The 11,307-nt window shown below is 36.0% G+C and overlaps 1 protein-coding gene across 1 annotated transcript; it reads right to left on the reverse strand.

The window, feature by feature from the left end:
- Nucleotides 1–5,421: 5,421 nt before the first annotated feature.
- Nucleotides 5,422–9,166, reverse strand: LOC139544424 (putative nuclease HARBI1). Its single transcript, XM_071351496.1, has 9 exons — nt 8,435–9,166; nt 8,171–8,347; nt 8,019–8,080; nt 7,850–7,936; nt 7,479–7,762; nt 7,364–7,399; nt 6,711–7,265; nt 6,318–6,429; nt 5,422–6,223 (listed from the first exon to the last, which is right to left on the reverse strand). Exons 7-9 carry the CDS (start codon nt 6,777–6,779, stop codon nt 5,853–5,855), a joined length of 552 nt encoding a protein of 183 aa, XP_071207597.1. The 5' UTR covers nt 6,780–7,265; nt 7,364–7,399; nt 7,479–7,762; nt 7,850–7,936; nt 8,019–8,080; nt 8,171–8,347; nt 8,435–9,166; the 3' UTR covers nt 5,422–5,852.
- Between the last annotated feature and the right edge of the window lie 2,141 nt (nt 9,167–11,307).

Raw genomic sequence — 11,307 nt, forward strand, 5'->3', positions numbered from 1 at the left:
TCTTATTGTTGTCTTATTGTTGTCTTATTGTTGTCTTATTGATGTCTTATTGTTGACCCAATGTCTTATTGTTGTCTTATTGTTGTCTTATTGTTGACCTAATGTTGTCTTATTGTTGACCTAATGTTGTCTTATTGTTGACCTGATGTTGTCTTATTGTTGACCTAATGTTGTCTTATTGTTGTCTTATTGTTGACCTAATGTTGTCTTATTGTTGACCTAATGTTGTCTTATTGTTGTCCTATTGTTGTCTTATTGTTGACCTAATGTTGTCTTATTGTTGTCTTATTGTTGACCTAATGGTGTCTTAGTGTTGTCTTATTGTTGTCTTATTGTTGTCTTACTGTTGTCTTAATGTTGACCTAATGTTGTCTTATTGTTGTCTTATTGTTGTCTTATTGTTGACCTAATGTTGTCTTATTGTTGACCTAATGTTGTCTTATTGTTGTCTTATTGTTGACCTAATGTTGTGTTATTGTTGTCTTATTGTTGACCTATTGTTGACCTAATGTTGCCTTATTGTTGTCCTATTGTTGTCTTATTGTTGTCTTATTGTTGTCTTATTGTTGACCTAATGGTGTCTTTGTGTTGTCTTATTGTTGTCTTATTGTTGTCTTACTGTTGTCTTAATGTTGACCTAATGTTGTCTTATTGTTGTCTTATTGTTGACCTAATGTTGTCTTATTGTTGACCTAATGTTGTCTTATTGTTGTCCTATTGTTGTCTTATTGTTGTCTTATTGTTGACCTAATGTTGTCTTAGTGTTGTCTTTTTGTTGACCTAATGTTGTGTTATTGTTGTCTTATTGTTGACCTAATGTTGTGTTATTGTTGTCTTATTGTTGTCTTATTGTTGTCTTATTGATGTCTTATTGTTGACCCAATGTCTTATTGTTGTCTTATTGTTGTCTTATTGTTGACCTAATGTTGTCTTATTGTTGAGCTAATGTTGTCTTATTGTTGACCTATTGTTGATCTAATGTTGTCTTATTGTTGCCTTATTGTTGACCTAATGTTGTCTTATTGTTGCCTTATTGTTGACCTAATGTTGTCTTATTGTTGACCTAATGTTGTGTTATTGTTGTCTTATTGTTGACCTAATGTTGTCTTATTGTTGTCTTATTGTTGTCCTAATGGTGTCTTAGTGTTGTCTTATTGTTGTCCTAATGTTGTCTTATTGTTGTCTTATTGTTGACCTAATGTTGTCTTATTGTTGTCTTATTGTTGACCTAATGTTTGTTTTATTGTTGTCTTATTGTTGACCTATTGTTGACCTAATGTTGTCTTATTGTTGTCCTATTGTTGTCTTATTGTTGTCTTATTGTTGTCTTATTGTTGTCTTATTGTTGACCTAATGGTGTCTTAGTGTTGTCTTATTGTTGTCTTATTGTTGTCTTAATGTTGTCTTAATGTTGACCTAGTTGTCTTATTGTTGTCTTATTGTTGACCTAATGTTGTCTTATTGTTGACCTAATGTTGTCTTATTGTTGTCTTATTGTTGTCTTATTGTTGACCTAATGTTGTCTTAGTGTTGTCTTTTTGTTGACCTAATGTTGTGTTATTGTTGTCTTATTGTTGACCTAATGTTGTGTTATTGTTGTCTTATTGTTGACCTAATGTTGTGTTATTGTTGTCTTATTGTTGACCTATTGTTGACCTAATGTTGTCTTATTGTTGACCTAATGTTGTCTTATTGTTGACCTAATGTGTCTTAATGTTGACCTAATGTTGTCGTATTGTTGTCTTATTGTTGACCTAATGTTGTCTTATTGTTGACCTAATGTTGTGTTATTGTTGACCTAATGTTGTCTTATTGTTGACCTAGTGTTGTCTTATTGTTGTCCTATTGTTGTCTTATTGTTGACCTAATGTTGTCTTATTGTTGTCTTATTGTTGACCTGATGTTGTCTTATTGTTGTCTTATTTTTGTCCTATTGTTGACCTAATGTTGTCTTATTGTTGTCTTATTGTTGACCTGATGTTGTCTTATTGTTGTCTTATTGTTGACCTAATGTTCTCTTATTGTTGTCTTATTGTTGTCTTATTGTTGTCTTATTGTTGTCTTATTGATGTCTTATTGTTGACCCAATGTCTTATTGTTGTCTTATTGTTGTCTTATTGTTGACCTAATGTTGTCTTATTGTTGACCTAATGTTGTCTTATTGTTGACCTGATGTTGTCTTACTGTTGTCTTAATGTTGACCTAATGTTGTCTTATTGTTGTCTTATTGTTGTCTTATTGTTGACCTAATGTTGTCTTATTGTTGACCTAATGTTGTCTTATTGTTGTCTTATTGTTGACCTAATGTTGTGTTATTGTTGTCTTATTGTTGACCTATTGTTGACCTAATGTTGCCTTATTGTTGTCCTATTGTTGTCCTAATGTTGTCTTATTGTTGTCTTATTGTTGACCTAATGTTGTCTTATTGTTGTCTTATTGTTGTCCTAATGGTGTCTTAGTGTTGTCTTATTGTTGACCTAATGTTGTCTTATTGTTGTCTTATTGTTGACCTAATGTTCTCTTATTGTTGTCTTATTGTTGTCTTATTGTTGTCTTATTGTTGTCTTATTGATGTCTTATTGTTGACCCAATGTCTTATTGTTGTCTTATTGTTGTCTTATTGTTGACCTAATGTTGTCTTATTGTTGACCTAATGTTGTCTTATTGTTGACCTGATGTTGTCTTATTGTTGACCTAATGTTGTCTTATTGTTGTCTTATTGTTGACCTAATGTTCTCTTATTGTTGTCTTATTGTTGTCTTATTGTTGTCTTATTGTTGTCTTATTGATGTCTTATTGTTGACCCAATGTCTTATTGTTGTCTTATTGTTGTCTTATTGTTGACCTAATGTTGTCTTATTGTTGACCTAATGTTGTCTTATTGTTGACCTGATGTTGTCTTATTGTTGACCTAATGTTGTCTTATTGTTGTCTTATTGTTGACCTAATGTTGTCTTATTGTTGACCTAATGTTGTCTTATTGTTGTCCTATTGTTGTCTTATTGTTGACCTAATGTTGTCTTATTGTTGTCTTATTGTTGACCTAATGGTGTCTTAGTGTTGTCTTATTGTTGTCTTATTGTTGTCTTACTGTTGTCTTAATGTTGACCTAATGTTGTCTTATTGTTGTCTTATTGTTGTCTTATTGTTGACCTAATGTTGTCTTATTGTTGACCTAATGTTGTCTAATTGTTGTCTTATTGTTGACCTAATGTTGTGTTATTGTTGTCTTATTGTTGACCTATTGTTGACCTAATGTTGCCTTATTGTTGTCCTATTGTTGTCTTATTGTTGTCTTATTGTTGTCTTATTGTTGACCTAATGGTGTCTTTGTGTTGTCTTATTGTTGTCTTATTGTTGTCTTACTGTTGTCTTAATGTTGACCTAATGTTGTCTTATTGTTGTCTTATTGTTGACCTAATGTTGTCTTATTGTTGACCTAATGTTGTCTTATTGTTGTCCTATTGTTGTCTTATTGTTGTCTTATTGTTGACCTAATGTTGTCTTAGTGTTGTCTTTTTGTTGACCTAATGTTGTGTTATTGTTGTCTTATTGTTGACCTAATGTTGTGTTATTGTTGTCTTATTGTTGTCTTATTGTTGTCTTATTGATGTCTTATTGTTGACCCAATGTCTTATTGTTGTCTTATTGTTGTCTTATTGTTGACCTAATGTTGTCTTATTGTTGAGCTAATGTTGTCTTATTGTTGACCTATTGTTGATCTAATGTTGTCTTATTGTTGCCTTATTGTTGACCTAATGTTGTCTTATTGTTGCCTTATTGTTGACCTAATGTTGTCTTATTGTTGACCTAATGTTGTGTTATTGTTGTCTTATTGTTGACCTAATGTTGTCTTATTGTTGTCTTATTGTTGTCCTAATGGTGTCTTAGTGTTGTCTTATTGTTGTCCTAATGTTGTCTTATTGTTGTCTTATTGTTGACCTAATGTTGTCTTATTGTTGTCTTATTGTTGACCTAATGTTTGTTTTATTGTTGTCTTATTGTTGACCTATTGTTGACCTAATGTTGTCTTATTGTTGTCCTATTGTTGTCTTATTGTTGTCTTATTGTTGTCTTATTGTTGTCTTATTGTTGACCTAATGGTGTCTTAGTGTTGTCTTATTGTTGTCTTATTGTTGTCTTAATGTTGTCTTAATGTTGACCTAGTTGTCTTATTGTTGTCTTATTGTTGACCTAATGTTGTCTTATTGTTGACCTAATGTTGTCTTATTGTTGTCTTATTGTTGTCTTATTGTTGACCTAATGTTGTCTTAGTGTTGTCTTTTTGTTGACCTAATGTTGTGTTATTGTTGTCTTATTGTTGACCTAATGTTGTGTTATTGTTGTCTTATTGTTGACCTAATGTTGTGTTATTGTTGTCTTATTGTTGACCTATTGTTGACCTAATGTTGTCTTATTGTTGACCTAATGTTGTCTTATTGTTGACCTAATGTGTCTTAATGTTGACCTAATGTTGTCGTATTGTTGTCTTATTGTTGACCTAATGTTGTCTTATTGTTGACCTAATGTTGTGTTATTGTTGACCTAATGTTGTCTTATTGTTGACCTAGTGTTGTCTTATTGTTGTCCTATTGTTGTCTTATTGTTGACCTAATGTTGTCTTATTGTTGTCTTATTGTTGACCTGATGTTGTCTTATTGTTGTCTTATTTTTGTCCTATTGTTGACCTAATGTTGTCTTATTGTTGTCTTATTGTTGACCTGGGGCCTGTTGCACAAAACTAGGATAAGGGATTAAGCCAGGATATCTTGGTGATCCTGGCTCAATTGATCCGTAATCCGGTTGCACTAAAGATGGATAGGGGGCAGGAGGATATGTTATGGTATAAATTACCATGGAGATTTATTCTGTGGAGCTAGCCTGCTCCAGACCAGGCTAAATTCCAGGATCTATTTAATCTCATCCCTAATGTCAGTCAGCAGTCACCACAAATGGAAACCAATAGTTATTTCACTGCTCACTATACATTGTTATCACATATAACTAGACCCACTGTTATTATTTAAACGTTTGTGATCATTAATTTCAATGATTTTGGATAAAAAATGATTTTTAGATGATGTTGCTATCATTAGATAATTTACAGTTTCCCATAGACTATAAGGCTATATATAAAATGATAGAATATTAGGGCCACAGAGGGGAAAAAAACACAAGTCATAATATTGTAACCAGTTGTTTTAAAGGAGGACAGTTGTTAAAATGACAGATGTGGGGCATTTCGTGAAATTGTACTTCAGTATGGTTTCATAAACAAAGACATGCTGATGTGCCAGAATATTAAGTATCACATTGTCATAAGTATCAAAACTGTAAAAACAATATGTAGCTTTTCTGCAGAAAGAACCAGCCTCATAAATTTATGACTTTATCCTTTTTCTTCAGTGTGGCCCTAGTACTCTGTCATATAAACAAATACACATTCCATATGAATATAAAAACACAATGTGTAACATTATGTTCCTTTATTGAATAAGGACAAAACAAAGCAGGTAAACCATCAGCTCCTTTCGAAACTGAAGTCACAGTGACTCTACAAGATGGAAAGCACAGAATCCAAGCATATTATACAAAATGATACATACACATTCAAAGGTCTGTATATAACACACCCTGCATGTCTGCACACTAAAATAAATGCAGGACAAATCCATACACATCAACTGAACAGACAAATGAATGGATGCAGTAGCCTCCCTGCAGCCTTGTATTACACACAGTATACCGCACAAACATCATAAGAGGCCAAATTCGTCAAAAAACGAACCCAAAAAAAACCAAATTCCTCTGCCACCGCAGGACATATTTAACCAAAATTGAAAGCACACATACTAACTAAAATAATTCAACACATATTGGTCCCTCAGCAGCCGACCACTGTCGTCATCAGGGAAGATTGCCGGATTGTCCCAGTCCATGGCTGGTGGTACTCTGGGGGCCCTCTCCTTCCTCAGGCAGGCCACATTGTGGAGGACAGCACAAGCCACAGTAATATCACATGCCCTAACAGGGCTGACCCTTAATTTGTGAAGGCAGTGAAAGCGTGCCTTCAGGAGGCCAAAGGTCATTTCAACTCTGGCCCTGGTCCTGGCATGGGCATGGTTGTAGGCCTGCTGTGCTTCCTGGGGGTCTGTGAAAGGTGTCAGGAGAAAAGGCTGGCAGCCATACCCCCTGTCTCCCAGCAACACACCAGAGAATTCACCTGTCAACACAAAATCTCATCATTACTACCTCATAAACACAGTGATATTCTTGACACAGCCATGATGGTTATAAATAGGGGTTGTGTGGCTTACCTTGTGATAGGCACTGATAGATTTCAGAGGCCCGAAAGATTCTGGAGTCATGGACTGAGCCAGGCCATTTTGCCACAACATTGCTGATCACACAGTCAGCATTGCAGACCATCTGAAATCATAAGATGAGGAATATTACACCAATCAATGCACATCACTGGCAATGCAGAGTGTTCGTCAATGGACAATATCAAAAAGTTATGTTCACCTGAACATTAATGCTGTGAAAGGATTTCCTATTCACAAAATCGGCCTCATGGGCACCTGAGGGGGCTTTTATCCTTATGTGTGTGCAGTCCACTGCACCAATGACATTGGGGAAACCTGTCACACAAAGTAATGAGTATCCTACTATGTGTTAACAGTTGTCCTGTAATTTGTAGATCCTCTTACCTGCAATCCTATAGAACTCCTCTTTGATGTCACAGAGTCTTCTGTGGCCAGGGAAGGAGATGAAGACATCTGCTAATGCTTTGATAGCCAGACACACACTCCTTATTGTGCGGCAAATTGTGGCCTTGTTCAGCTGTTCTGCATCCCCCACTGAGTACAGGAAGGCTCCACTAGCAAAAAAGCGCAAGGCCACACAAACCATTTGCTCCACACTCAGTGCATGGCTCCGTGCAGTGCGGTGCTTAATCCTGGGACCCAGTAGTCTGCATAGATACCTGATGCCATCTGCAGAAAACCTGTATCTTTCATATAGATGGTCATCAGGGAAGGCCAGTGGGTCCAACCGGTCCCTGAAGACCCTTTCTCGCCTGAAGGCTCTCCTCAGCACAAGTGCTTCTTCATCCACCACATCTCGCACGAATGGGCATGCCATTGTCAGAGCAGAAAGGAACACACAATTTTGGGCCTTCATATAGGCTAGTGGCCACACCTGGTGCTGGGGGGGTGGGCAAAAGAGGGCGATGCCTTATAACGATGACTTGGTTGTACTGATTGCTGGGAAAATAAAAAAAAACTTAGAAAGATGCCACCGTCCTGTGTGCTCACAATAAGAGCTCATATGTCATGGCTCACTTGACTTTACGAGAATATACCTAATTTTTATTTTGAGCTGTGTCATCTTCTTGGAGCTGGGGGAGGAAAGAAAAATAATGATTAATACATTTGTGTTACAGTTAGCATACAGTGTACATTGAAGGCATATCTCACCTCCCTCTCAAGTTTTTTTATTTCAAGGTCCAGTTTCCTAATTGTCCTCTTTTTTATTTCGGACTCCAGTGCAAGATTTTCCATCTTTTTCTTCTTGTACTGAATGTCTATGTCTGCCAGTTCTATTTGGCGCCGGAGGTGGTTGCCATACAACTTTCTGATAGCTTGTGAGCTCTGTGAACACAATACAATTAGCGCAGCTGGAATTTGGCAGGATGTGGTGTCCTTTTATTAATACGCACTATGTTGCCAGGCTGGTTTTCCCACTGTATAGCATCTGGGTCCTGTAAAAGAAATTAGATTTTTTGATTTTGATGAGGACTCCTCACCATTGTAGAGTAAATAGTACTTTCACAGTCTTAACATGATACCTCATGCCTTCTGGAATCCAGAGAGATGGTCTCCTCCTCATCATCGTCTCCATCATGTGCTGTTGCTGCTGCACTGGGGCCTTCACCCTATCACATTTAATCGGATTCATATTGAAGCTAGTAGACAAGACATGCCAGGCCTACAGTATGCCTTTGATGGAGTACTCACTGGATCAGCATCGTCTGGTGCTTGTGCTGGTGGCTCTAACAGGAACACAGTGCTGCCAGACACTGCAAGGCAATAGGTAAACCAAAGTCAGACAGTCCAAATTGATTCAATATGAATGTGGTTGTATCCCATGTAGAGATGGAAGGACATACCTTGAATGAAGCGGGTGGCATCTTGGGAGGAACCTATGCTCGTCTCTTTCCCCCCAGGGATCCCCTCTAAGACGGGCCTGCCTTTATTTAGCTCCAAGGCCATGTCCTCTGCTGGGGTAAGGTCAGCCTTTGGTGACCCACCACCCGTGCCTTGTCTGTGGGTATTCTTTTTCACTGCTAAAACAGTACAGACAATGTGTGAGCAGGCACCTTCTGGGTACAATATATGCTTGTGCTTTGTTAAATATTAGTCAGGGACCATACCATTCTGCAGAATGTTCTTGTATTTGATTTTGACCTGCTGCCATGTCCGTTTTGGCCCGTTCATGTTTAATCTACACACACACACACACACACACACACACACACACACACACACACACACACACATTTAATGGAGTCACACTGCAAAAAATTACTTGGTATTTTTGTCTTGTTTTCAGTAAAAATATCAAAAAATGTATCATAGCTTTATACAGTGTGATGGAGTTACTTTACACAATTTCACTCATATCTGCAGTGCATTTCAATTAAAAATTTAACCGTTTCATAATTACAGTACAACTGCATTTTTGGAGATGTGAATTAAATATTTGAATTGTAATTGTGATGTTTCAGCGGAGCGGTGAGTGTGTAATTGTGCACTACTTACGCATTCAGGCGGTCTGCAATACTTTGCCACGCTTTTTCTCTTTGCTTTATCACTGTGGCGGTGTTGCCTTTCTTCTTAATTATATCTTTTACCTCCTCGTATGCCTCCATGAGGATTTGTGCTTCCGACGGGGAAAAGTACGCGGCTCTAGTTGCCATGGTAAATCAGTTAATCTGTGATCTGTGGCGGGGTCTATTTGAGTGAGCCGTGAGCGCGCACCTATCCAGGATTGGTTTCACCTGGCTTAATGAATCCGTGTCTGCTCATCCTGGCTTGGTCTTTGTGCAACCAATTAAGCCTGGACGCACATGTTTTGGCTTCATTGAGCTCAGCTGAGTCATTTATCCCGGATGTCTTAATTCTACTTTTGTGCAACAGGCCCCTGATGTTGTCTTATTGTTGTCTTATTGTTGACCTAATGTTCTCTTATTGTTGTCTTATTGTTGTCTTATTGTTGTCTTATTGATGTCTTATTGTTGACCCAATGTCTTATTGTTGTCTTATTGTTGTCTTATTGTTGACCTAATGTTGTCTTATTGTTGACCTAATGTTGTCTTATTGTTGACCTGATGTTGTCTTATTGTTGACCTAATGTTGTCTTATTGTTGTCTTATTGTTGACCTAATGTTGTCTTATTGTTGACCTAATGTTGTCTTATTGTTGTCCTATTGTTGTCTTATTGTTGACCTAATGTTGTCTTATTGTTGTCTTATTGTTGACCTAATGGTGTCTTAGTGTTGTCTTATTGTTGTCTTATTGTTGTCTTACTGTTGTCTTAATGTTGACCTAATGTTGTCTTATTGTTGTCTTATTGTTGTCTTATTGTTGACCTAATGTTGTCTTATTGTTGACCTAATGTTGTCTTATTGTTGTCTTATTGTTGACCTAATGTTGTGTTATTGTTGTCTTATTGTTGACCTATTGTTGACCTAATGTTGCCTTATTGTTGTCCTATTGTTGTCTTATTGTTGTCTTATTGTTGTCTTATTGTTGACCTAATGGTGTCTTTGTGTTGTCTTATTGTTGTCTTATTGTTGTCTTACTGTTGTCTTAATGTTGACCTAATGTTGTCTTATTGTTGTCTTATTGTTGACCTAATGTTGTCTTATTGTTGACCTAATGTTGTCTTATTGTTGTCCTATTGTTGTCTTATTGTTGTCTTATTGTTGACCTAATGTTGTCTTAGTGTTGTCTTTTTGTTGACCTAATGTTGTGTTATTGTTGTCTTATTGTTGACCTAATGTTGTGTTATTGTTGTCTTATTGTTAACCTATTGTTGACCTAATGTTGTCTTATTGTTGACCTAATGTTGTCTTATTGTTGACCTAATGTGTCTTAATGTTGACCTAATGTTGTCTTATTGTTGTCTTATTGTTGACCTAATGTTGTCTTATTGTTGACCTAATGTTGTGTTATTGTTGACCTAATGTTGTCTTATTGTTGACCTATTGTTGACCTGGTGTTGTCTTATTGTTGTCCTATTGTTGTCTTATTGTTGACCTAATGTTGTCTTATTGTTGTCTTATTGTTGACCTGATGTTGTCTTATTGTTGTCTTATTGTTGTCCTATTGTTGACCTAATGTTGTCTTATTGTTGTCTTATTGTTGACCTGATGTTGTCTTATTGTTGTCTTATTGTTGACCTAATGTTCTCTTATTGTTGTCTTATTGTTGTCTTATTGTTGTCTTATTGTTTTCTTATTGATGTCTTATTGTTGACCCAATGTCTTATAGTTGTCTTATTGTTGTCTTATTGTTGACTTAATGTTGTCTTTTTGTTGACCTAATGTTGTCTTATTGTTGTCTTATTGTTGACCTGATGTTGTCTTATTGTTGACCTAATGTTGTCTTATTGTTGTCTTATTGTTGTCCTATTGTTGTCTTATTGTTGACCTAATGTTGTCTTATTGTTGTCTCATTGTTGACCTAATGTTGTCTTATTGTTGTCTTATTGTTGACCTAATGGTGTCTTAGTGTTGTCTTATTGTTGTCCTATTGTTGTCTTATTGTTGACCTAATGTTGTCTTATTGTTGTCTTATTGTTGACCTAATGTTGTCTTATTGTTGTCTTATTGTTGACCTAATGTTGTCTTATTGTTGACCTAATGTTGTCTTATTGTTGTCTTATTGTTGACCTAATGTTGTCTTATTGTTGACCTAATATTGTCTTATTGTTGACCTAATGTTGTGTTATTGTTGACCTAATGTTGTCTTATTGTTGACCTAATGTTGTCCTAATGTTCTCTTATTGTTGACCTAATGTTGTCTTATTGTTGTCTTATTGTTGTCTTATTGTTCACCTAATGTTGTCTTATTGTTGACCTAATGTTGTCTTATTGTTGACCTAATGTTGTCTTATTGTTGTCTTATTGTTGACTTAATGTTGTGTTATTGTTGTCTTATTGTTGACCTAATGTTGTCTTATTGTTGACTTAATGTTGTCTTATTGTTTACCTAATGTGTCTTATTGTTGACCTAATGTTGA

Source organism: Salvelinus alpinus, chromosome 18, assembly GCF_045679555.1.
Source record: "Salvelinus alpinus chromosome 18, SLU_Salpinus.1, whole genome shotgun sequence".
Classification (NCBI taxonomy): Eukaryota; Metazoa; Chordata; class Actinopteri; order Salmoniformes; family Salmonidae; genus Salvelinus; species Salvelinus alpinus.